Below are 26,963 nucleotides of genomic sequence, written 5' to 3'. Positions count from 1 at the left end.
CTGTGTTTCCACTTGAAGGAGCCCGGAATGAGGCTCCTGAAGGGGTGGTGCAGCCTTCCTCAACTTGGTGTCTTTCTGATGTTTGGGACTACAACTCCCATCAGCCCCCAGCCAGCATGCTGATGGGACTTGTAGTCCAAAGTGGACCAGCTGGGTGGGGATTTGTAGTCCAAACCATCTGGAGGGTGCAAGGTTGAGGAAGAGCAGGACCGTGTTTCTAGAGATCATTGTTCTTAAAATGCTTTTTTGGGGGGGGTGGGGAAACAGATTTTTTGCTCTTCCTCCTCCTCCTCCCACAGTAGTTAGGAGGGTTAGTGCTCTGTTCACAGACAAATTGCCCCACGTTTGTTTATTTCTCTGTATTTCTCAGCAACACCTCGTCTTAGATGCGTTTGGCTTGCATGATTTCAAGCACATCCAGTTGGAGCTGGGCTGGTTGAAATTGCACAAGTCAATGAATATTAATAAAGGTGAAGAGGTTAGTAAATGAAATGAGAAATATGAATTTGGAGAAATGTTACACAGGTGACATAATGAAATTCAGTTAGAGGGGATTTGAGGAAGTCAGTCACCAATGTAAAGAGATTTAGGTAGTTGAAGTAATAATTTTCTTTCGTGTTTAGTTTAGTTTATTGTAGTGTATTGTGTTTTTCTTTGCTGTGTGTTTTGTTATGCTTTCTTTGTGATAAATGTGGAAAATCAATAAAAATTTGGGGGGGGGGAGAAATTGCACAAGTCAAGTTCGAAAAGGGCTTTTAATCCTTGCTTGCTTAGCAAGGCCCTTTCCATGCACTGGCTCTGGGATGTTCTCGTGAGATCTCGCTCATGATAATTTGAGTTCTCGTGAGTTCTCACGCGAGCATCCTTGGCCTTCGAGAGCTGACAGGCTGAGTTGACCTCACCCCTCAAGCAAGGCAGGGAGCTAAAAAGCTTGCATTGCACCAGGTCTGCTTGGGTTACATGGCATGGAAACTGCTTTTAAGTTCTCTGCCTTGTTTGCTGGGCAAGGCCCATTTGCTCTGGGGGTGCTCTCCCCCCCCTCCCCACTTGCTAGCAGTGGCATGGCTCCAAGAGTCCTGGGCAGACACAATTTTCGTATATATGCATAACCCTTGGAACCAAACCCCTGTGTAAGATGAGGGATTACTGCATTAGATTTTTTTAAAGCATCTGTAATCCTGCTCTTAGGCTGAAAAAAAAAAGATGATGATTCAGGACAGATAAAAGAACATAGCACATAGTTAAACTATGGAACTCGCTGCCACAAGGGGCAGTGATGGCCACCAACTTGGGTGGCTTCAAAAGAGGATTGGACAAATTCATGGAAGAGAGGGGTCTGTATGGCTGCTAGCCAGCATGGCTCTGTTCTGCCTCTGCAGTCAGAGGGAGAGATGCTTCTGAAAACCAGTTGCTGGAAACTGCAGGAGGGGAGAGGGCTCTTGGGTTCAGATTCCCATGGGGCATCTGTGACTCCAGCATGAGATGCTGGACTAGATGGGCCATTGGTCTGATCCAGAAGGCTCTTCTTAGGTTCTTATTCAACTTCCACCATTGTTTATATCCATGATAGGACTCTTCCTACCAGCAAGCCTAGGGTCTTAAAAAAAACCACAATGTGTATGGAATTGGGAGGGAGGAAGCTGCTCAAACTGGTCATTGTCCTGAAGTCCTTGCAATGACCAGCTGGGTTGGGAGAGGATGAGCCAAAGAGTGGTGGCCTTTCAGCGGATGGAGAAGTCTCAGACCAGCTTCTCCCCTCTCCTATAGCCTGATGGAATGATGGATGGGGTGGGATGTCCCTATTGGGGTAGCGCAGGCCCCCACTGTGCAATACGTTATATAGGGCTTCTTGTCTTCCCTGGCATGTTGAAGGGACCCCATTGGGGTGGGTTGAACCCCAGCATGTTCCATATTACAGCCTCCTTTGCTTTTGCCCCCTGGGTTCTGCCTCTGTGTGGGATGCCTGGATTTTGAGCTTCTCGGAGTATTTATTACCCATGAGAGCCAGAAAGGTTCATCCCTGGCCTATTATGGGCAACTGTCGAAATGCTCTGCATCTGCTATCTCGCTTGTCCTTGCATCAGCCTTGTAAGGTAGAGAAGGGCCTGGAAGGCTTCAGAAAAGAGAAGTCAGAGGGCGGCAGGAGCTGCAGGCAAAGCATTAATTGTAAGCATCTCTCCCCCCCCCCCCCCGCCAAGTCATTTCCTGTCCTGGGAGTTATTAATGGGGTAGTCTTGCGGGGCCCAAGAGTTTAGTGGACAGGAAACAGCCACTTAATAGCTCAGCAAATGTGAGGGTCTTCCTCCAGGGGCAAGCAGTATTCAGAGACCTTGCCTGGGGAGGAGCAGAGAATTGAGCCTCAACTGAGGTTTCATCAGGGCTAGAGTCTTGATTGATGGAGTGGTTTTGAATCCAGGAGGGGCTAAGTGAGATCGCCTAGCTCAGCTATCCTCAACCTGATGCCCTCTAGCTTTTTGGGACTACAGCCCCCTTCAGCCCCAGGCATCTCCTCCCATCTACCCTGGCATCGGATGGTCTTGCTAGGCCACCTCACCTTATCTAGCAGGACCACCCCACCCCTTCTCCCCATTTTTAGTGTGTTAGGCTCACACATCCAAAGTGTGCGTGGAAACCCTTGTGAGTCAAGGGTGCCTTTTCTTCCTCCTCCTGATGTAAGGCACTGATACTTTGTGCATAGGAAAGCCAAGCTGGGGCAAACGTTTGGCCAAAGCAAATGCCCATGGGTTTAATGTGCAAGTGCGCCGCTTATTTCTTTCCCCCTGAAATTAAAAAAGGTCTTCAGTGCTGCTTCTGGGAAATGGGTTCGAAGACTCAAGTAGCCATGGCTCCTTCAAAACCCCAGAAAGCAGAATGAAATACATTATTTGCGTGGAATTTGCAGCGGGTGAAAGTTTACAGACCTTTTTTTTGTCTTCTCTCTGTCTGGGGGCTCCTTGTCTCTGTAGCTCCATTTCCAGGCCTCTGCAGTGGCACCTGTTGGATTTCTGCCCATTTGGCAGGCGCCCTTGAACCCGGGAGCATCTGCCAGGGGTTTGGGGGCTTAGTTGTTGTTGTTGTTTTGCTCTCTTTCCTCCTGCAGACTCCTGCTCCAGTCCGGGATCGACATCAACCGGCAGACGAAGGCAGGCACTGCGTTGCATGAGGCGGCCTTATGCGGCAAGAGGGAGGTTGTGCGCCTCCTCCTGGATGTAAGCACCCTGCCCTGGTCTGCTTGCAGGAATGGCGGGGAGAGGGAGGGCACAGAACATGGGGGGCAGCCCCTCTCTTGTGCCAAGGTGCAGAGCTTGCTGAAGGTTCCCTGAGCTCCAGAGAGCCGGTGCCCTCCCTGGATGGCATCTTCAGGCTCTTCCTTGCCCTCACTAGCCTCGCCACGATCCCAGATCTCCATTTTCCTTGTCTCAGGCAGCCCACCCTATTCCCCACCCCACCCCTGTCTGTTTTCGCAGAGCGGAATCAACGCTCACATCCGAAACACCTACAGCCAGACGGCTCTGGACATTGTCAACCAGTTCACGGCCACCCAGGCCAGCAGGGAGATCAAGCAGATGCTCCGAGGTGAGGATAAGGGATTTCGGCTGCGATGCCTACATTAAAGGGGGTTGGACTAGATGACCCTCGGAGCCCCGTCCGACTCTACGGTCAGTCTAAAGTTGGCCGCACGGGAGTGGAGGTGTTCTGCCTTCTCCCCTCACACAAATGTAGCCTGCAGAACGGGAGATGACACAGCTGGCCTCCCTGGCAGGGCTGTTGTTGCACAGCTCTTTTATTGAACTGGATTGTACCCAACTCATTTTATGCCAGGCCATTAGGCCCATTGAGGTTAATGGGCCTCCATTAGCCATGTTTCATGTTAATTTCAGCAGGCCTATGTGGGATCCAACCCACTTAAGGGATTAATTTTGTATCTCTTAGACCCAGCATTTCCTCTGGATCAGAGCACCAGGCTGCTTACAACACAGCTGCTGCTGCTGCTGCTTATTATTATTATTATTATTATTATTATTATTATTATTATTAAATTTATATGCTGCCCTTCTGACTGGGTTTTCCCTGCCACTCTGGGCGGCTTCCAACAAAATATTAAAAGCACAGTAAAACATCAAGCAATAAACGTCCCTATACAGGGCTGTCTACAGGTGTAGTATTAAATTAAACTGTAATATTAAATTTAAAATAAAAAAACTGGAATGAAATCATACATCCTTTATATAAAAACACGACATGGAACCTTAAACCCTAATCAGCATCAGGATAATCATGCTACAAAGGCCTCAACAAATAAATAAAGCTAATGTGGAGGTTTGTTATATCTCATTCTGGTGGGGCGTGGGGAGTTCCGTAAGGGGAGGGGGCAGGCACTGAGAAGGCCTTGTCTTATGTCACTGTCTTTCCTATCACAAGGAGGGTCTCTCTGACAGACCTTAAGGCCTTCTCTTTCCTTCACTTTGGAGCATGCAGCTTTGGGGTTGTGAATGTGAGGCCCTTTCAACAGTCAGAAAATGATAAACGCCAAATATAAGAGGAATGGCGATGCCACAGCGCTCTGTCTCCCTCTAGCGTGTTTTTAAGCTAATGTAGGTGCTTTCTCTAAAGTCCTAAAATCACGTTGTAGGCATTCTCTCCCAGTCATCATCACAACAGCCACCTGTGTTGATTGTTTATACCCATTTCGCTTCAAAGACAACGAAGGAAATCCAGGTTGCCAGACGCCACCTAGCGGGTTTGTGGGGCCTCATTTCCAGCCCCCTTCACTAGCTCTGTAGGTACCTCAGAATTGGGAATCTCACAGTTTATAAATGTAGGTTTCAGGAAGCGGTTTGCAATGGGTGAACCGTTCGTTTTCCAAGTGGGTTTAATCTGTAGAGCAGGGAGAGAAACTCGCCCCAAATTTGGCCGTTCCCAGGTGAGTCTCTTCTTTGAATATTCCTAAATGCTGGGAGCTGGAGGGCGATACCTGTGCAACGCCTCATTTTAGGGAGGCTTCTCTGGAAGAATTCTTAGCCAATTACACACTCCCATCTTAATTAACACAGGGCAGGAGAAGGGATGCTGGAGAATTCCGACGGAAACAGAAACAGGAGCCCAGATTGCCCATGTTTACTTAATTGCCCCATGTCTGGAATAGAAATAAACCCAGCAAATATAGTTGGCATCTGCTGTTGTTGATTTTAGTCCTCAGATTATACACACACACACACACACCACCACCACCACACCAATTTGCATTCCTTGGCATTAAAATGAACAGGGTGGAATGGAACTTACGTAATTACACAAGTTATGTAATTCTGAAACAACAGGATGAACAATGTAGTTTGGGGCAAAAGGTGAACTGTAGGAGAATGAAACAGTGTTGTGCATGACAGGTGCAGGGCAGAATGGGAATTGGAGCCTTCTTCCCTCCCTAGTTAGAGGAGGTTGCCAGTTGGATTTCTCTGCCTCGGTTTCCCCAAATGTCTTCGGCCAGGCAGATGTCAGTCTTGCAAGGTCTGCTTCGGTTTTTTTGCTGGAACAGAAACATCTACCACCTGGAGCCAGGTGCAAAAGATTTACAGCTATAGCATTAAAGAGTGAGGTGCCTCTGAGCATGTTCTGAGTGCAGGGCTTTGCTTTCAGAACCAGAGCTCACAATCCTTTCACACAAACAACCTCTCCTGGGTTACCAATTTACTTAGGTAGAATAAATAGCTTGGTTTTCCTGTTGCTAAACAATGGGAAGCTGCAAATCCTTCCTCTTCCATTTATTTATTGTTCGTTATTACATTTATATGCCACCTTTCCTCCGAGGAGCTCCAAGAGGTATCCATGCCTCTACGTTCTTATTCGCACAACACCCCTGTGAAGTAGCTCTGGCTGGGAGACTGTCCTGTGGTCACTCAGCAAGTTCCATGGCTGAGGGTGAACTCCGGTCCCCCAGGTCTTAAAGCACAACTCTTACCACTACACAACACTGCCTTTTACTGATCTGCCCCACTCCTTGGTCAGGTAAAGCAGTGCCTTTAAGCATGTACAGAGTACCCATCTGCCACCAACACACAACCTCTGCTGGCCCCGCCAAGGGTTCGGAGGAAGGGTCCCTGGGTGGAAAAGCCCTGCTTCCCTGTAGTCTTGAGCCCCGGCGCCTCTTTCGCTAGGACGCATGCAACCGCCTCCTCCTCTTCCTTTACCTTTGTCTCTGCCTAGATGCTTCCGCCGCCCTGCAGGTCAGGGCCGTGAAAGATTACTGCAACAACTACGACCTGACCAGCCTCAACGTCAAAGCCGGGGACATCATCACAGTGAGTTTGCCTGTTGTCCTGGGTGTTGGGATGCTGCTAAGGAATCGGGGGCAATTGGCAAGCCCCCAGCTGGCTCCAGCCCACCAGCCGATGTGCCAGTCGAACTCCAGTCCTTGATGCAGCATGAATCTGCGACCCAGAGCTTCAGAAGCTGGGCACGCAACTCAGTAGAGTAAACGCACAACAGAAGTGGCAGGGAGAGGCTGTGTAAAGCATATTTACAAGCAGTTTATTCAGCGTACATCAGGACAAGAGGAAAAACATGTCTTCTCCCCTTCGTGTCCAAGCAAGCAGCATAAGCAAAAGCTATATGCAAACGGAAGTTCCCAGCAAGCTGTGCTGGAGTGTAAACAGGCATGTGACACACAACAATCATGCCTGCCCCTCTTAAGGTGGAACGGAATATTCTAACACTGGGCTGACCAAGTCAGGAATGGAAGATAAGCTGAGGACCCCGAGGAGGACTCCAGCCAGATGTGGGGGCCTCTGCCGGGAATGCGGGAAGCAGCTAGCGAGGATCCGAGAGGGGGCAGGGGCAAGGGGAGCCAGGAGTTCTGTCTCCCTTTTTGTCACCTCTGACATGCTCCCCACAGCACCATAGGATACTGGGAGTGTCCTTGCCTGCCCAAAGGGGGATGTTGCAACAGACATGGCCACATCTCAGGAGGCAGAGATGCCTCCCTTGTCACCTGTGTCCAGAAGGAGCCAAAAGGAAGGGAACAGAGGACTCTGCTCACTAGGTGTAGCAAGCAATTGCAGGAACGCTTTCGGCCTGCGGAAGACTCCGTTCCTACATGGTACGGCTGCATCATATGCACAATTAACTTGTGCAAGTCCAACCTTGGGGCCAGCTTAGCCCGGTGGTTCCATCGACCAACACATTTCTTGGATCTTCCAATTGCCTACAGCGATTTGAAACCTGCCGGCACTGCTTGGCTTAAAAAAACCCCACACCTTGCGTGGTTGAAAGCTGCCCAATTAAATGCAAGCAAAAAGAGCTTTTAAGCGCTCCACCTTGTTTCCCAGGCAAGCCCTGCTCAGGGGTGCTCTCGCAAGATCTTGTGGGAATTTGGGCAGCCCCACAAGACTGCCCCCAGAGCCTGCACCCTGAGCAAGGCTTGCCCAGTAATCCAGGTGCAGAGTTTTGACGCTCTCTACCTTGCTGGTTGCTGGGGAATGAGAGGTTAAAGCCAGGTTGGTGAATCAGCTGTGGAAGGTAAGGATGCTCATGCAAGTTCAAATATAGGTGTTTTTGTGTATGCGCACCATCACTGGAACATACGTAGCCCCTACTCAAGATGTGATTGTACCATACATAGGATATTCTGGGAGTCTGACTTCCCTCTCCACGTTGGGCAGAGCCTCTCTCTGACATGCCTTCCCCAGGTGCCCTTGGATACTGGGAGCGTCCCTGTCTGCCCAGGGGGGAAGTTTCACTGGTCCTAGACACATCTCGGGAGATGCCTCTCCCATCACTTAGGTGCAGGAGGAGCCCAAAGACAAGGTAGCAGAGGGTTCCACCCACCAGGCAAAGTGAGAGATTGCAGAAATGCTTTCAGCTTGAGGAACCGGCCCCATTCCTATATATAGGATAGCCAAAGAGTGTGAAAGTGTCGGATCAACATCCATAGCTTTGCCAGTTAGAGCACCTGCTGCTATTGTAGCTGTATTTAGGATTAGCCACCTGCATTGCCTGAAGTGCCTCAAGCCAGCCATCTGCTTGTGGACCGCAGTAATCTAAGCATTAGAGTTTTTGGAAAAAGCTCTTCAGCCTTGGCAGTGCACCGTGCAAAGGGGGTCTGTTCTGGGCCAAAGACGAGGCCTGGTTGAGATGTGGCATCCTCTGGATGTTGCTGGATCTCATCTCCTCTCATCCCTGATCTTCAGCTGGTGCTGATGGGACCTGAAATAGCTCAGTTGGTAATGCATGAGACGCCTAATCTCAGCGTTATGGATTCGAGCCCCATGGGCAGAAGATTCCTGCATTGCAGCAAACTGAACTAGGTGACCCTTGTGGTCCCTTCCAACTCTGATTCCATAGTGATTGGCTCAGGGTTAACCAGCCCAGGGTGTGAATTAGAACGCAGATCTCTCCCCAAGTCCTATTATGAAACACCTGGAGGGTCTAACCCTGGTTTCTCCCTCATTCAGAGGATTTATGTCAGGGGTGAAAAAGCATTTTGGCAGCCTGGGGGCTACATTGCAATCCGGGCTGTCTTGGGGGAGGAGGGCACATGATGGGTGGGCGTGGCCAGAGACAAAAGGGGCGGAGCAAGGAATGCAAATTTTACCATAGGCCAGTTTCTACATGGACCAGCTCCCCCTGGCACACTACTGAGGAACTGCAGTTAGGACACTCTGGGGTTAGTAGGGAAGACTTCTTGAGTTAGGGGGCTGGGGCTTGGAGGCCATCTTGAGGCCTTGAAACATCCCAGGCTGGGTGGCATCTTCCAGCTCCCATGGCCAACCTGTTGTCAAGGCCCTGAGCAACCCATTTTGAAGGTGGCCCATTACCTGGTCCCCCCTTTCTCTACTAACCCCCCACTACCCTCCCAATTTCCCAGGTCCTGGAGCAGCATGCCGACGGCCGGTGGAAAGGCTGCATCCACGACAACCGGACCGGCAATGACCGTGTGGGCTACTTCCCTTCCACCCTCGTCGAAGCGATCAGCAAACGAACAGGCAAGACTTCCTCCCTGTGTGGGCTATTTTTCTCCTATCGCTTCCTACCTGACCTGCCTCATTCTTGAGGTGTGAGGCCCTTTGCAGATGGAGACCCCGGAGTTTTCTGTTCATTGCCATAAAGCAAATCAGTAAGGGGAAGTTCGGAGCGTAGGCAATTCCGATTCTTCACCCTGAATGGCTGTTCTTTGGGAATACCAGGGAAGTTGTAGCATACGCAGGACCCTTGAGCTCCTCCTGCTGAGGCCCACCCAATTTCCATGGCTCTCTTCAGCTATGATTCCTGCATTGCAATGGGTTGTAGACTAGCTGACTTCGGGTCCCTTCCAATCTTAACAATTATGACTTTTTGCAGCTGGCACAGGTGGGGGCAGGAAGTGCAGGTGTGGCTTCCATAGGATCACAGGCTGGCTCAGTAGACAAACATCTGCATTGCATACAGAAAGGTTGGAATGGGAATGTCCCCTGCCTGAAGCACTGGAGAGCTGCTGCCAGTCAATGTCGACACTACTGAGCTCGATATACCAAGCTAGGCAGCTTCCTACATTCCTAACGGGAAGGGCAGTAGCATGTATAAGGTCTTGGGTTCCATCCCTGGCGTCTCTAGGTAAGACTGGGAGAGAGCCCCATCTGAACCCCCGGAGAGCCACTGCCGGCCCATGTAGGCAACACTGAGCTAGGTGGATCAGTAGTCTGACTCAGTGGAAAGCAGCCACACAGGAAAAGGTTGGGTCCTGCCCCAAACCCCAGAGAGCTACTGCCAGTCAGTGCTGACAGTATGAAGCCAGTTGGGTCTGACTCCCTATCTTCCAACTTTGATAGGCAGCTTAAAAATCCCCTTCCTCCTTCTCCAGGTCTGCAGGACCCATTTCACGGTTTGCCTCTTGTTGTTTCTATTGCCAGGTCCGTGGGACGCTGGGCCTTACCGGGGGCAGTTTCAAGCCATCTCCCTCCCAGCTGGAGGGGCCTCGGTGCCTAACGGCCATTCCTGCTTCTTCTCCTCCTCCTCCTCCTCCATCATCACCTCCTCCTCCCATCATCAGGTCCATTTCCTGCCTCCACCTCCACCAAACCCTCACCAGCCTCTTTTCAGTTCCTTTGGCTACCGCCGGCTCCCCCACGGCGCTGTGGAAGGGCCTGGCGCCGTCCCAGGTAGTCTGTCCTGCATCGCTTCGTTTGCCTCTGATTTGTGCTTTTGTCATGTTTTTTTGTTGCTCCCAGGGGGGTTCCTGCATTCCTCTCATTCCCCGTCCTCATCCAGGTTCTGCTCTCTGTGTGTGAATGCGTCCAAGGATGTGGGTCAGGCGTCGAAAGAAACTAGTGCGGCTGCATAAGGAGCTTACTGAAGAGCTGAGGTTTGAAAGGGGCACATATAAACAAATTACGCTAGTAGGACCACAATAAGTCTTGTGAGGAGAAATATATGAAATATTGCAAAGAAGATAAAGAAGAGAGACATTAATTATGATAGTTACATGTAATAGTGGAAGTATGAAATGTAAATTAAGTGGAAAAGATTGGAAAATTTTCAGATGTGATTGGTCAAAAAATTGTATAAGACATAAAATTATGTTTTATGATTATTGAAAATGATATGTTAAAATTTAATAAAAATATAAAAAAGAAAGGGGCACATATAAGAAAGGGGAAATCACGAAGGAAGAGTATACACAAGTAGCCAACGCTTGCAAAGAGGAGGTTGGAAGTTTGGAACAAGCTCAGGCTTGCAAGAGAGGTTGAAAATCACAAAAAATTACAAGGCTTTACAGTAGGAAGAACTTTCTGAGGGTAGGAGCTGCTTGGCATGGAATGGACTCTCTCTGAAGGTGGTGGAGACTCCTTCATCAGAGGCTTCTAAGCAGAGGTTGGATGGCCCATCTGTCAGGGATTCTCAATATTTGGTTCCTTCATTGCAGGGGTTTGGATTAGATGATTCTTGGGAGAGCTTCCAACTTTACGGTTCTGATTATATGATCTCCATATTAATTTATGCAACGCCTGGTAATATCACGGTGCAAAGAGGGGCTTGCCAAGCAAAGTAAATGAAAAAGAGAGGTCTCTGCTCCAAGCAACTTACAATCTTATTTTTTTTTGGCCAAGCTGAAAGCTCTCCAATGAGAATTCTTGGCTTGACATTTTGGGTGGTTTGGGGGGCTATGAAACCCTCACACACACACCCCACAACCAGATCCTTGGCCTATCATCATCATCATCATCATTGCAGTGTTTTTCCCAGGGGGATTCTGGGAGAGGAGAGCTGGCAGCCAGTAACTACCCAGAGGAGCACTGATGATGATGAAGGCCCTCATTGCCCCCAATCCCTATAAATAATCAATATTACACACACACACACACACACACACACACACACACACACACACACACTTCTGCAAATGAGATTGCACAATTTTGGGTGCAGGGGCAGTATTTTGTGAATGATGAAAGCCAAGAACAAGATGAAAGAATGAAAATCTGGCACTCCTGAATTCATTTTTTTTTGGGGGGGTGTTCCTTTTCCAAAGGAGGCTTCTTTATTATACCCCTTGGCAAAATCTGCCTTTAAGAAACTTCCTTGTTCATAGAATCATAGAACTGGAGAGCTGGAAGGGACCCAAAGACTCATCTATCTAGTCCCAACACCCTGATATGTTGCCACTTATCAAAGCAGATGGAAGTCCAAGGTGGTGTGTGTGTGTGTGTGTGTGTGTGTGTGTGTTGAAGAAGAATTCAAGGTGTGGAGGGCAGAGGGAGAGACCCATCTCCAGGGAGTGAGCAGTATCAGGTCTAAGGTACAGAAGAAGGGAGAAGGAGGGAAGTCGTTTCAGAGGGGAGTAAGAAGCGGCAAAAGCAGAACGGCTGGAGCAGCTTTTGCCAACTTGGGAGTCCTTCAGATGTTCTGGTCCGCAACTCCCATCAGCTCCAGCATCCCAGGGCCATGATGGCTGGGACTGATGGGAGTTGTAGTTCAAAGCATCTTGAGAGCCCCAGGCTGGGGTAGAAACTGTAGGGTTGCCATCTAGGCCCATTATAATACAGGATTGCCCTGTAATTCAGTGTCAAGTGCTGAGTCCTCTATTGATGCAGTTCTGTCCTGCATTTCAGGTCTTTCCTCTCTGACATCCTCTCTGTGTGCCAAGTTAGGGATCCTCTCCAAATGCATGTGTTTGAATGGATGTATGAAATGGCACGTGTTTAAGCTCTGGGTAGCCAAGCACAGACAGATTTACAAATTCGTGTGTGTGTGTGTGTGTGTGTGTGTGTGTATGTGTGTGTGTGTGTAACGAATTGCAGAAGGGCTATCCTGTTTGGCTGCAATAAATTGCAATGGATTGCTTTGAAGTCACTTCAGCACCAGATTAAAAAAACAAAAACAAATGTCCCCCAACTGCTGCGCCCTGTATTTTGCAAGAACAAAGGTGGGAACCCTAGACTCAGAAAAGCAGGGTGCTTGGGGGTGCAATGAAGATCTGCAAAGGTGTGGCTTGTGTTACAGGCAGACGAGGGTTGCAATGTGAGGTGTAGCATGACTTGAGTGAGGTGTGAGCCCTGGAGTGCCAATACTTCCCTTTCCCCTGTTGAGAACCATTTTAGTGTTTGTTTTAGCACCGCTGCATCCCATCTCCTCCCTCCTCCTCTCCCCCTCCCAACAGCCCCCCCCCCCAGCGTGTGGCTCTTTGCACAAGGGGGACAAACATCCCTGTCAGTATAAACGGGTGGACCAGAAAAGTTTTGTTCTTGGTTGCTGAGCCAAGCTAGGAACTCTTCAGGGCAGCGCTGGCTTGCTCCACTTGTTAGCGGGTTGGGGGCTTTAGCACTTTTGAGCCCCATCCATGTGGCCAGAGAACAAAAATGGAGATGCACACTATTCGCCTGCATGGTGGTCTATTTGGGCCAGCAGAGGAGCCCTGCAGTGCTGGATCAGGCCAGTGGCCCATCTAGCCCAGGCTCCTGTTTTCACAGCGGCCAGCCAGGTGACCCCAATGGAAGCCTGCAAGTAGGACCTGAGAGGAGCAGGAACTCTCCCACCCCACCCTCATGCATTTCTGATTTTCAGCAACTGGTGTTTGGAAACAGTGCTGCCTCTGACTGCGGTTTGTAAGCTGCTTTGGGAGATAGATAGATAGATAGATAGATAGATAGATAGATAGATGTAAAGGTAAAGGAACCCCTGACAGTCGTACAGTCGTAACCGACTCTGGGATTGCGGCGCTCATCTCGCTTTACTGGCCGAGGGAGCCGGCGTACAGCTTCCGGGTCATGTGGCCAGCGTGACTAAGCTGCTTCTGGCGAACCAGAGCAGCTCACGGAAACGCCGTTTACCTTCCCGCCAGAGCGGTACCTATTTATCTACTTGCACTTTGACGTGCTTTCGAACTGCTAGGTGGGTAGGAGCAGGGACTGAGCAACGGGAGCTCACCCCGTTGCGGGGATTCGAAGCGCCAACCTTCTGATTGGCAAGTCCTAGGCTCTGTGGTTTAACCCACAGCGCCACCCGCGTCCCAGATAGATAGATAGATAGATATCAATAAATCACTCTCCTTACCCCCTTGAACCTACAATAGATCCCTGTGTCTCTTGAGTATTGATTTTTGAATTTTATTGTTATTCATGTTTTTATACTGTATTTTATGCTGCTTTTATAATTAAGTGTTTTAAATTTGTTGTTAGCCGCCCTGAGCCCGGTTTTTGAACCAGGAAGGGCAAGGTATAAATAAAAATTTATTATTATTATTATTGAGTATGAGATGCTAAGGGCAAAATATAAGGGACAGACAGCCACTGCCACCTCCATGCCCTTGAAGCTCAGAAAGCGACTGTGGAACTCGCTCCCACTGGAGGCAGGCATGACCCCCAACTCAGATGGCTTTAAAAGAGGTTTGGACAAATTCATGGAGGGGTAAGGCTGTTGAGGGCTGCTAGCCAGGATGGCTGTGCTCTGTCTTGACACTTGGGAGGCAGCAATGCTTCTGATTGCCAGTTGCTGGGATCCACAGGAAAGGAGAGGGCTCTGGCATCCGAATCCTGTTTCCCACGAGGACCTGCTTGGCCACTGTGAGAACAGGATGCTGGGCTAGATAGGCCGCTGACCTGATCCTGCAAGCTCTTCTTCTGGACCTTCGTCTGTGCTGGGGGAGGGCAGGGTGGGTCGGAATGCTCTGGCAGGGTTGCAGTGGCTGAGAAGAGTTAACTGTTGAAGAATAAATCCCTTGAGCCCTGGGCAACAATTGGTGCCCCCTTGGAGGGAGGGGCAACCTCTGACAGGCTGACCACCTCCCATACCCTGTAGATATGGAGGTTGGTTGTGGGGACGGCCGCCGCCGTTTGTGCCCCCTCCTCTCTGGCTCACACACAACTTCATGGGATTCTGCTGACTTGCTTCATGTTCTCGCTCTCTTTCCTGTGGTCTTTGGCCCAGAAGGTTCCCGAGGGTCTGACGCCAGCCCATCCCACTTGTCCCCATCGCCAGGTGGGTCCGCCGGGACACCAGCCCCACCAGAAGAGATCTGGGTGCTTCGCAAACCCTACACAGGTAAGAGCATCAGAAGGGCGCTGATGGATCAGGCCAGAAACCCATCTGGTCTAGCACTCTGGAGCTGGGGTTCAGTGGCAGAACACCTGCACTGCAATGCAGAAGGTCTCAGGTTCGATCCCCAGCATCTCCAGATAAATCCTGGCTGAAATCCTGGAGAGCTGCTGCCAGCCAGTGTAGACAATACTGTGCTCATAATCACGAGGCAGCAGCTTTCTAAGCTCAGTGGCAGAGCGCCTGCTTTGCTTGCAGAAGGACCCCAGTTCAATTCCCAGTGGCATCCCCAGGAAGGGCTGGGAACGTCCCCAGCCTGAAACTCCGGACAGCTGCTGCCAGCCAGTGTGGACAGTATTGAACTAACGGGCCAACGGATTGACTTGGAGTGAAGCAGCTTCCTATGTTCCTGTGGGGGGAGAATGAGATATCACTGGCAACAGCTGTGTGTCAGCCATGATACCTGGTCCCTCCACCCCAAGTTTTATTTATTTGTTGCATCTATACCACACCTTTTTCTCCTCGAGGAGCCTGCTTGGCTTCTCTGCTTGGGGCTCCTTCCTCTAGCTGGCTCACAGTTCCCTTGTATGCGATGGTCCCGGTGGTCACCCCTGGCTACCAGGCGAGTGCTTAACATGCTGCAGAGTCAAGTCTTTTTTCTTGCTGCCCCTCTGGGCCTTTAACCGCCTCTCCCCTCCCTGTTGGCTAGGTGGCGACCGCAGCAGTGTGGGCAGCACAGGAAGCGTGGCCAGTGGGCGGAGTTCGGGGAGTGGCCAAAGCACCGGCAGCGGAGGCCACGCCCCCCTCCACCCGGGCTCGGAAGGTGTCAAGGTGAGCTTGCCTACGTTGTCTCTGCATTGCAGGGGGTTGGGCTAAATGAGCCAAAGGGTCCCTTCCATCTCTTTTGATTCCACGATTCTCTAAAAGGATAATGTGCTTCAAAGCATGTTCGGAGTGATGTTATCTTAATCAAGAGAGTCTGAGATGCAAGAATTATCTCCCCTCCCCAAAACAAAACAAAAAGCCCCCACATCCTGGCTTCTTTGAATCCCAGCACTTAAAATTATTATTATTATTCGCATTTATATCCCACTTTTTTTCCTCTCTAAGAAGTTCAAGAGGTTCTCCCCTTCCTCATTTAATCCTCACAACAACCCTGTGGTGTAGGGTAGGCTGACGGACAGTGACTGGTCCAAAGTAAGCTTCACGGCTAAGCTGAGATTCGAACTCGGGTATCCCAGGTCCTAGTCCTTCACTCCAAACCACTACACCACCCTGGCTTCCAAAAACAAGCTCCGCTACGTCCCAAGAAAGCTTTCTCCCTTGCAAGTTGAGTTGGGCAGCCTTCCAGGGGATTTGGACTACAGCCTTGCTGGCTGCGGTTGATGGGAGCTGTAGTTCAAAACATTTGGGAGGGGGGTGGGCACCAGGTTGGTGAAAATAGCTTTAGATACCATTGGCAGTTTTGCACGTCCTCTGCTGCCCCCTGGTGCCCGCAGCCTGCGTTGGTGCACCTCTTCTGACTACTTGGCAAGCTGACCAGGGGCTCATTCCATTCCCTGGCAGAAAGTGGGCCAGGAGGAGGAGGGAGGGAGGGAGAGAGAGACTTCCTTGCACTGCCCCCCCCCCCGCCCCCCAAGCCATTCCTTTTTCTAGATACCGGAAGCCTCTTTCAAAATTTGTGCTGCAAGGCACGCATGCCAAGCAGCCGTGCCATTGTGCCACCTGTTTTCCTTCTTGTACCCAAATGAGTAGCTTTGCCAACAGAGTCTTAGATCTTTTGGGGTGGGGGGCCCTGCCAGTTCCCCCCTGCCTTCCAGGACCCTATTTGCAGTCTCTTTCTTTTTAACAGTGTGTGTGTTTTTCTCACCCCCCCATCCGCCTGCCATTCCTCAGCTTCTGGCAACCGTCCTTTCCCAGAAGGCGTCTGTGCAAGAATCCGGCGTGGGTGATGGGCCTGCCAAAGCACTGGAGACGCCTGCAGGTGCGTGGATGCTCACAGCTCATCCGCCGGAACCTTTTTGGGTGTCCCCCCCACTTATTTCCTTGAAGAGCTGAGGGGAACCTTCCAAGCTAAACATGACCCTTCCTCTCTGCTGCTGCCATGCCTTCGCTTGCTTTGGTTAGTAGGGGGAAATTGGGGTGGGGTGGGGTGCTGCTGCCAGGGTGAGGCTGGGGGGGGGGTTGGTGGTGCCTGTGTCCCAGAAAGAGCCCCCCACCCCACAATCTGGCTTCCTGGCTGGCCTCCAACCTCCAGCGAAGGAGCAATCTGGTCCCTGATTGCTGTTTATCGCTGGCTGGTCTGCCTTTGCCTGCACCCCCCTTCGGAAAAAACCAACAACCCGTGTATCTGTATTCTATTTTGAGGGGGCTCTGAGCTCCAGACATCCCTTTCTGAAATACTGATGAGGACCCCGCTTCCCAGAGGTCTCTGCTAGGTCCCCCAGGCACAGGTCGCCAGGAGGTGGGTCTCGGCGGACCCCCACCTCACCCCTGAGAACGATGGTTCCTGTTCCCTTGTTGGCACGGTGAATCGGGCTTGGTGGCAGTGCGCCTTCAGAAGTGTGACGATGTTCCCGGTCGGGGAACGCAGAGATGGGCAGATGGCGCTTTCCCCCCCTTTTAGCTCTGCCTGCTTCTCAAGGGTGATGTTGCACATGTTCCTTTTCAGGCAGGACTCAGGTGGGAATGCCGAGACGGTTGCGTCCCGGGAGTGTGCGTGTCTGTGTGTGTGTGTGTCGCATTTTCAGGTTGATTTTTCCAAAGTGGAATAAGTTTCTCCCCAGCCTTGCTCTGCCACTCAAGCGTGGAGATTCAGCAGTCCGCAGAGCTCAAGGTGTGGCTCCAGGGAGCTTCTCCAGCGTGAGAAAGGGTTGCTTATTATTGGCCAGGAGTTTCTGCGCACTCTGAAAGGGAAGATGCAGCTTCGGGAGTAGAGTCTGTCTTTTTATTTTTTGGGTGGGGGTTGACAGGGCTAGCACCCGCCAAGAGACCCAGGCCCCCTCCCCGCCCAGCCTAGTCTCTTGGAGGCTTGGGGTGCCTTTCGCCCCCTTGATCCAGATGGATGGACGGCATGCCTGCTGGCTGAGAGAGAGCACCGATTCCTCGCTGGGGAGCTTCAAGGTCACCTTGGCTGCCATCTTGGACTGGTTCCACCCCTGCCCCGCTGTGGGGACGCAGGTGCCAGGCCTCTGCTTCTGGGACAGTGACTTAGCCTTTTGTTTCCAACCCAGAATTTCTGGGGCTCCCTCTTTCTCTTTAGGTCAAAGGTGAGAAACCTCAATGCACCCCCACACCCTGGACTCCCTGCCTGGCCCTCTGAATTATCCACAGGATCATCCCTGTCCTCACTCCCCAGGCCAAACCCTTCCCTCTCCCTCCTCCGTTTGCCTGGATGGGACATGTCATAGGATCGTAGGAAGCTGCCTCTATAGAGTCAGACCTTTGGTTCATCTAGCTTAGTATTGCCTGCACTGACTGGCAGGGGTTCCTCCAGCATTTCAGGCAGGGAGGCTTTCCCCAGTCCTACCTGGAGAAGCCGGGGATTTAACCTGGACCTTCTGCACTCAAAGCAGGCACTCTGGCACTGAGCTGTGGTCCTTTAAGGAATGCAGGAAGCCGTCTTTTACTGCCTCAGGCCATTGGTGCATCCAGCTCCGCGTTGACAACACTGGCTGGCAGTAGCTCACTGTGCTTTAAGGCAGGGGGTTTTCTACGTGCAAATCAGACTCCCTTCCGCTAAGCCCTTTGTGCCATTATGCTTCCAGGTTTCCCACAGGCACCTGGTTGGCAAAGGTGAGAACAGCATGCTGAACCCCCATTGGCCTGATCCAACAGGCTCTTCTGATGTCATCCTTTCTGTGTTTGCGTAGATATAGATAGAAGCCTCGTGACTTTTGCATGGCAGGAATGTAGTCTACTGCACAAAATGAAAACACACATTTGTTGCTGCACCCACTTTTGTCTCTCCCACGGGGCCCTGAGGCTGAAAGATGCCCCCGTCCATGATACTTGATGCATGGACAGCTGGACACCAACCTTGCCGTTTGCTTTAATGGGAGCTCAAGGGCAATAAATGTCCTGTCTGGCATTCTTATGGCAGAGAGAGAGAGAGAGAGAGAGAGAGAGAGAGAGGCGCGGCTGGGAGCCACTTTCAAATGTTGCTCAGAGGTTGACAAACCAGGGGCTTTTGATGAGGCCCACTGCTCTCCCAAGTTCTGAAATGTGGTGGGCAACCTGGCAGCCTTGCACTTTGCTGTTGGCCTTTGTGTGAAGGGTCCCAGCAGGCCTCTCTGTAATGCTAATCCACCGCCTCCCTGCCTGCTTTTGTTCCAGGTTCTTCTCGGACGCATAGTTTGGGCACCTCATCATATCCAGGGCAGCCCTACAGTGAGCAGCCGAAGAAAGTGGAGCCCATGTCAGAAGGGAAGGCAAGTCTGAGAAACTCGCTGCTGGGGGCTGGAGTTGTGGTATTGATGGAATAGCGCAGGCATGTGGGAAGGGATACTTCCTAGCAATAGTTTTGGGGAAAAGAGCAGTCCAGGATTTCTAGGGACTCTTGTCCAGTAAATTGAATTCACTGGTTTGGGTTTTACCAGCACAAGGGCCCACAGCTCGCAAACACGCACACCTGTGATTGTAAACTCTGAATCACAGAAATTGCAATGCGCTACACATAGGGAGCTGGTGGCGCGACTTCTTGTGTGATATAAAGAAAGAGAACGGCCCTGTTTATTTCAGGGGTCGCCAGACTTTCTGGGCCAGTGGAATTTTGATAAAGAGCCATAGGCACCAGTCGCAAGATGGCTGCCACAGGGGCGGGACACGCCACAAAATGGCTGCTGTGGGGCTGTGCCAGCGCGAAACAGGAAGCAAGCAGGAAGAGCAAATATTCTTCTGTGTACTGCGGATTTTTGAGGGGAAATTTATTGAGACCTTTGCAAGCACCATTGGTTAACTGGTGGACACACCAGCACCCACCAGTGCTGCATTGGTTCATTTAAGCATCTAGCCCTCCCTTTTTCAAGGGTTCAGGGTAGGAAATTTGCAAGTGGATTAAAAATAGCCGTGAATAATTGCTCATCTCCCTGCTGCCAGAGCTCAGAGGCTGTCTACCAGTGGCTATACAAGTTCCAGCTGCAGCTTTATGCCTCCAACTTCATCAATGCTGGGTATGACATCCCTACCATCAGCCGGATGACGCCAGAGGTGAGGGCTGGCGAAGAGGGAGGTGGGAGGGAGCTGAGTTTGCCACACGGTGCAATGGCAGGCTCTCTTTCACACAAAGCTCTGGTGTTAGGAGCTGGCTAATTTTACAGGTGTGCAATGCATCCCTGCCAAGTAATTTTGTCTCCTATATGTTGCCTGGCAATGGATATTAAGCAATGTAACATATGCTGTGAATTCAATCAACCTTCCCTCCACCTGGTGTCCTCCAGCTTTTTCTGCACAACAACAGCCCCAACTAGCATGCCCAAAACATCTGGGGTGCACCAGGTTGGGGGAAGGCTGGTTTAGATGATAATATGTTTTAAAATATAAGAAGTATCAGTTGCACGGTGAAACGATCTTGGATTTCTTCCCTAGTTACTTGTTCTTGCAAATGTGCCTTACACACTAGGCCTACAGAATCTCTTCTATCAAGTTTTAGTTCCTTTCCAGCAACACTCTCTCTTTTATGTTAAATGGAAAACTGGGTGGAGACTGTGGGTGGGGGCAGCCAAAACGAGCCTCCCGTTGTAGGACATGGCTGGCACCCGGAACACTTGTCTTAGGAGGGAGGAGACGCTGCCACATTCTGTAGGCAATTAATGATGTTAACTTTGCTTTTGGTCTTTGCCTTCAGTCCACGAGCCACGTTTACCTAGCTGGGTGAGTGGACAACTTGGTCGGGTTCAAAGGAACCCTCAAGGCTTTGCCAGTGACCCTCCTGCCTTGACATGTGATTCTTCGCGGTTCCAACTGATCCCTTTTGGTGGGTTCTGCTTGCTGCTTTTGTGGCACCTAGTAAGAAGTGCCTCTTCTGTTTGCTGTAGGACCTGACTGCCATTGGGGTCACGAAACCAGGACATAGGAAAAAGATTGCTTCAGAGATCAACAGCCTAAATATCCCTGAGTGGCTTCCAGAGTACAAGCCAGTAAGTCTTTTCTTTCTTGCACACAGAGTGGTCACCATCTCAGGCTCATTACCCTGAGGTGGCAAGTCCCAGCCTACACCAACCAAGAGAAATTCCAGGGTGTCTCCTGTCACTTTTGGGTCCCCATGTTTGCTTCTGCACTTGGCCTCTCTTAAGTGCTCCTAAGGCACTTTTTCTGCAGTCGGCTGGAACCAAAATTAAAATTCTGGTTCCATACATCACTTAATATAGCACTGTATCCAACAGTTTCTTTCTTCATAGTTAGGATCCAGCTACAATGTTGAATCAGAAATCAGGAAAGAACCTTGAAACATTAATTAAAAGCTTCCCGTTTATAGTTTCTGCCTTTTTTCCCAGTTCAGTGTACTGCAATATTACTAATAAATTACCTTCTGGGTTACCCTGAATGTTATACATGTTCTTGTTCCCATGGTGAGGAAGCACTGGGGATAGAATCTTTAATCACAGCCAGAACTGGTCTGTGACCGTAATAATAAAATTCATTCATTCAAACTTTAATCACTGGAGGAAGCCACTACTAAAGCCTCCATTTGCAGAAATAGAAACTGACAATAAGGGGCAATTAATACCGCTATTTAAGAGGGACTTTATTGTGAATTATTAAACCTGCCGTCCTGTTCTTCAGAAAGCAATAAAAAGGGTGGAAGCTGCAATCAGAAAGTGTTTAATTAAAGGTGCATAATCCTCAAAATGGCACAATAGAGCTTCAGCAGACAGGCTGGCAATGATCTGGTAACAAGGTACCTTGGATACTTGATAAAACAGATTCCAAAGCATGGCAGCCCAAAGACCGAACTGTTACTGTGGAAACAACTCATGGATTTAGGGAGGAAACAAACTGCACCAAGGTTTGATTTCAGAGCTCTGGTGGTTTCAGTTACGATGTGATTCAGGGAGTGCTGTTTACATACTTTGTCCTCTGTCCCCCCCCCCCCAGGCTAACTTGGCTCTCTGGCTCTCCATGATTGGGCTGGCACAGTATTACAAGGTCCTGGTGGAAAATGGTTATGAGAACATTGACTTCATCACTGACATCACTTGGGAGGACCTGCAGGAGATTGGCATCACAAAGCTGGGTGAGAAAAGGCAGATTCCCAACCTGGTTCTGCCGTCTCTCTCTCTGGGCATTTGGGGGGTGAAGGCGCTGGGCAGGGGAGTGCAGCATGTCTTGTGATTTTGCATTTGTGCATCCTGGCCACCTACCCACATGCTTTGTTTGTGGGAAGGTGTGGCCTTGGCAGGGAGGGTGGCTCAGATTGCCTGGGACATTGCTTTTGCAGTGAGAATTTAGTCTGAGCATAGCAGGGATGTCCAGTTGAATGTGTGGCATGCCAAATCTACAAACTCTCTTATCTACCCTTTAAAAAAGTCTTATTTAGATGATGCCATTAAAAAGAAGGGCAAATGGAGAAAATGACACAATAAGGATGTTACAGTGGCTGCATTCACACATTATTCTAAGTCATGGTTTGTTTTAACCATGGTTTCTTCACAGATAAGCAAACCAGCTACCTGGCTTCTTCTCCCCCCCCCCCCAATGTTTGGGTTTTTTTCCTCAGCTGGTCTTGCCTCTGTAGGCATTTGGGGTGGGGTGACCAAACAACAGTTAAGCAACACTACTGGATTTAGACGTGACACCAAACCATTGTTCAAGCAAACCCTGCAGTTCACAAGCCCAAATACAAAGCATGCCTTCATATTGTGGCTGTGTTGCCAGAAAGAAAACCATGCTTAAGCCTGCTGTGTGAGGTTTGGCTGCTCAAACTGACCTTAATCAGGCGAAACAAACCATGGCTTAGAATTACATGCAAAAGAAGCAATTGTGTGTGGAGGGTAAAAGAAAAAGAAAAAAGACTGCAGCTAGACCCATGGACACAGGATATGGGGGTTTTTTATGGCAGAGGGGGAGTTCGCCTTAAATGCCAGGGAAGAGTTAAGTGGCCACATAAAGTTGCTGCTGCTGCTGATGGACAAGCCCAAGCCCAGGAAAAGGCCCCTATCCATCCATGGTGCATTTTGTAGCAAGGAGTAAGAGAGATTGCCCTCCAGCAGGCTAAAACAAGCTGATTCCTTAACTGGAGAAGGCTTGGCTCAATCCAGTTCATGACTGGTGGTACAAGGCTGGAAAAAAGCAAATCTGTTCCCTGGAGTAAATTATAAGTAATGTTATAAGGACTGAGCTGAGTGCTTTCCTAGCTGATGAAATAAAATAAAATATAGAATCGCAAGATCATAGAATTGTAGAGTTGGAAGTGTCTCGAAGGGTTATCTGGTCCAACCCTCTACAATGTGTCATTTCCCACTGTTGTGGTTTGCAGAGTCTCGGGATTTTGAACAGCGGGCTGGGCTTTTTGTGCAAAGAGACAGACTCCTCTCTCCCCCATGTTCTTTCAGGCCATCAGAAGAAGCTGATGCTAGCAGTGAAGAAGCTGGCGGAGCTGCAGAAGGCCGAGTACGTGTCGGGGACGCTGAAGAAGAAAGGGGCACCACAGTCTCAGGACTCAGTGGCCATAGAGCCCCCTCAGCAGGAGGCAGCCGAGTGCCAGTCTCCCAAGATGAAGACCTTCCAGGACAGCGAGCTGAGCAACGAGCTGCAGGTGGCCATGACGGGCACCAGTGAGGAGGGGGGGACGGAAAAGCAGGTCAACCACGTGGGGCACTTTCGTGAAGGGGCGCCGCCCTTCCGGCATTCCTCCCGCCTCGTCCACGAGAACAGCCTGAGTGGGAGAGCGAAGCAGATTAGCAGCTCCCAGGAGCTGCTGGGAGACGGACCCAAAGCCACCAGCACCAGCATGTCCAAAAGCCAGGAGTTCCTGGCCGAGGACGGGAAGGAAGGCCCGGCCACCCTGCCCAAGGAGGTGCGGAGTCTCCGGCACGGACACAGCATCAAGAGAGCCAGCGTGCCGCCAGTTCCCGGAAAGCCCCGGCAATCGTTCCCCCCTTCTGCGGGCCATTACACTCCGCCGCAGACACCCACCAAGCCCCGCCCATCCTCGCCACAGGCGCTTTCCGTGCCACACGCCACGGCCAAGGTCAAACCCACGCCGCAGCTGCTGCCACAGTCAGACCGCCCCATGTCTCCTCGCTCGCTGCCGCAGTCCCCCACGCACAGGGGCTTTGCTTACGTCATGCCGCAGCCCGTGGAGGGAGACGTCCACACGGCAGGCCCCTTGGCGCAGGCGGTGCCTGTGCTGCCTGTCTCGGTGCCCGTGCTGTGCCTGCCACCTCAAGCTGCGGAGGGGGAAGAAGAGGGAGGCCGGCCGAAGAAGAGGGCTCACAGCCTGAACCGCTACGCCATGTCGGACAGCGAGCAGGAACGGGACGAGCTCCTGGTGCCGGACGCTGTGCCTTATGCCACCGTGCAACGGCGAGTCGGGCGCAGCCACTCAGTGCGGGCACAGCCGGGCGGCGATAAGAACGTCAACCGCAGCCAGTCCTTTGCGGTGCGGCCCAAGAAGAAGGGCCCTCCACCTCCGCCGCCCAAACGCTCCAGTTCGGCCATCTCCAGCACCAACATGACCGATGACTTCACCAAGGAAGGGGAGGAGGGCCTGGAACTGCCCCAGGAGCACCAGCAGAGGCGGGCAAGTGACTTTGGTGGCACAGTGGACACTGGCAGTGCTGGGAGTGTGAAGAGCATCGCTGCCATGTTGGAAATGTCATCCATTGGCGGCGGGAGAGGTCTTGTTCTGCAGAAGCCGCCCGGAGCTGGGAAGGGCCCCGACGGCTACTACTTGCAACCCGGCGTCGCGGTGCACCCAGCCAGCCCAGAACACTCCCGTGTTGCCACCGTCCTGGCCACTGTCAAGCACAAAGATGCCATTGGGCCGGATGGCGAAGTGGTGAACCGCCGACGCACCATCAGCGGCCCCGTGACGGGGCTGGTTGCTGCAGCTCGCCGTGAGCGTTCCGACAGCATCAAGTCGGAGACGGGCAAAGATGGTGGCCCCGTGGAGCGGCTGCGGGTGGAGCACGGCGGAGGCTCCCCGCAGAACAGCTCTGGTGAGAACATTCCCTTTGCCGAGGAGGGCAACCTGACGATCAAGCAGCGGCCCCGGCAGATGGGGGTCGCCAAGGCTGAAGGTGGAGAGGGCTTGTCGCTGGCCCACCGGCACGGGGACCTGTCCAAGGTGGAGGCCAGTGCCACTCTCAAGAGGAGGATCCGTGCAAAGCAGAGCCAACAGGACAGCGTCAAGTTTATCCTGACCGAGTCGGACACAGTCAAGAGGCGGCCAAAGTCTAAAGACAAGGAGCATGAACTGGCGCCGCTGTCTATCTACCAGAACGGCACTGCCACCATCAAGCGCCGGCCGGCCTCCGAGATGAGCGGCGCCGAGGCCACAGCCCTCACTGATCAGCAGGAGAAATGTGACAATACCTCAGCCCAGCTCCCTCTGGAAGGCGAACCCAAGAGGCCCATCAAGCCGCCGGTTTCGCCCAAGCCGGTCCTTCCCCAGAAAGTCTCTGGGCCTCCCACGCCCACTTCCAAAAAGGTCCCGATTCCTGGCCCCGGCAGTCCAGGTAGGTGTGCCCTGCCAGGGCGGGGGGGGGGGGAGAGAAACCATAACTTGTCTTTTCCCTCAACAGGGAGCCTTCCTGACCTGCTCACCACTTCTCTGCTTTTTCCCATTGCCCTTTTCACTCCTGCCAAGCTGCTTTCAGTGGCTATGATGCGGTTGGTGTAACCATATTCTCATGGATGTCTGCGCCGAGGCAGGGAAGTTGCAGGTGTCTGGGGTCAGCAGGCTGGGATGGAGGGAGCCTGGTTTGAGGCTATCGTCTCTGGTGACTGAATGCAGGAGAGGATGCACAGTTTTGTTGTCTCAGGCGGCAAATACTTTGCTGATGTGGTAAAGACAGAATATTAATGATGGAATACGTTACTACTAGCCATAGTGGCTATACTCTGCTTCCAGCTGTCAGAGTGGGCAATCTTATGAATACCAGTTTATGGAAATCACAGAATTGTAGAGTTGGAAAGGACCCCAAGGGCCACCTTCCCCAACTCCCTACAGTGCAGAAATCGGAACTGCAGAAGTGATGGCCATCTAACCTTGGAGAATCACAAGCAGGCAGAATGCTGTGGTACTCAGGTCCTGCTTATGGGCTCCCCTTTGGGGCACCTGGTTGGCCACTGTGAGAACAGGTTACTGGGCTGGATGGGACCCCTTTGGCCTGATCCAGCTTTACAGCTCTTCTTACATTCTTACGAGTTAACTGCCTTCCAGAGATCACTGCCATAAGATGTATGGAGGACTAGCAACTTAAAGGTAAAGGACCCCTGACTGTTAGGGCCAGTCGTGGACGACTCTGGGGTTGCGGCGTTCATCTCGCTTTATTGGCCAAGGGAGCCGGCGTACAGCTTCCGGGTCATGTGGCCAGCATGACTAAGCCACTTCTGGCGAACCAGAGCAGCGCTCGGAAACGCCATTTACCTTCCCGCTGGAGCAGTACCTATTTATCTACTTGCACTTTGACGTGCTTTCGACCTGCTAGGTTGGCAGGAGCAGGGACCTAGCAACGGAAGCTCACCCCGTCGTGGGGATTCAAACCGCTGACCTTCTGATCGGGAATTCCTAGGCTCTGTGGTTTAACCCACAGCACCACCTGCATCCCTTAGTTGTCTTTAAAAGAAGAATAGACAAATTGATTGAGATATAATGCTATCGAAGTCTACTAATCCTGATCACTATGGTGATACATCCGTGGTTGAAGTCAGTACAGTTGTACCTTGGTTGCTGAACGCCTTGGAACTCATACATTTCAGCTCCCAAACGATCGAAAACTGGAAGTGAGTGTTCCGGTTTTCAAACGATTTTCGGAAGCTGAACATCTGGCGTGGCTTCCACAACTTCTGATTGGCTGCAGGAGCTTCCTGAAGCCAATCAGAAGTCGCGCTTTGGTTTCTGAACGTTTTGGAAGTTGAATGGACTTCCGGAACAGATTCTGTTTGACTTCCAAGGTACAACTGTATGCTTCTGAATGCCAGTTGCCGGAAACTTGCAGGAGTAGGAACTGTTGCACTCAGGTCCCACTTTTGGGCTTCTCACCTCATAGGCCAGCCACAGTGAGAAGAGGATGCTGACCTGAATTGGCCTTTGGCTCTGATTATGTTCTTAAGCCTAGAAAGAGATCAGTGTCCTCAGGACCCTGCCTTAGGGAGTCAAGGAGTTGTATCCAATGTTAGTGCTTACTCAGATTAAACTCACTGAAATTAATGGACGTTGACCCAAGTGTGTGGCAGCTGTGAAAAGGGCAAATTGCATGTAAGGAAGTGGCAAAGAAGCGACTCTTTTTCTC

At 51.2% G+C, this 26,963-nt stretch overlaps 1 protein-coding gene across 3 annotated transcripts in view; it reads left to right on the top strand.

Annotated features, from left to right (window-relative positions):
• CASKIN1 (CASK interacting protein 1) overlaps positions 1–26,963 on the top strand; it is a 116,232-nt gene that overhangs the window by 81,671 nt on the left and 7,598 nt on the right. For 2 of the 3 annotated variants that reach the window (XM_083473947.1, XM_083473949.1), the window contains 13 exons: positions 3,101–3,209; positions 3,468–3,576; positions 6,205–6,299; positions 8,864–8,981; positions 9,885–10,133; positions 14,398–14,511; positions 15,215–15,336; positions 16,402–16,489; positions 18,841–18,935; positions 19,603–19,713; positions 20,541–20,642; positions 21,601–21,739; positions 23,058–25,184. In XM_083473947.1, coding sequence (XP_083330073.1) covers positions 3,101–3,209; positions 3,468–3,576; positions 6,205–6,299; positions 8,864–8,981; positions 9,885–10,133; positions 14,398–14,511; positions 15,215–15,336; positions 16,402–16,489; positions 18,841–18,935; positions 19,603–19,713; positions 20,541–20,642; positions 21,601–21,739; positions 23,058–25,184 — 3,578 coding nt within the window. The remainder of the gene's footprint in view (positions 1–3,100; positions 3,210–3,467; positions 3,577–6,204; positions 6,300–8,863; positions 8,982–9,884; positions 10,134–14,397; positions 14,512–15,214; positions 15,337–16,401; positions 16,490–18,840; positions 18,936–19,602; positions 19,714–20,540; positions 20,643–21,600; positions 21,740–23,057; positions 25,185–26,963) is intronic. The other variant, XM_083473948.1, reaches the window with a different exon arrangement.

Source organism: Podarcis liolepis, assembly GCF_965112155.1.
Source record: "Podarcis liolepis genome assembly, chromosome: 14".
Lineage (NCBI taxonomy): Eukaryota > Metazoa > Chordata > Lepidosauria > Squamata > Lacertidae > Podarcis > Podarcis liolepis.
This window is presented reverse-complemented; position numbering and strand designations above follow the sequence as displayed.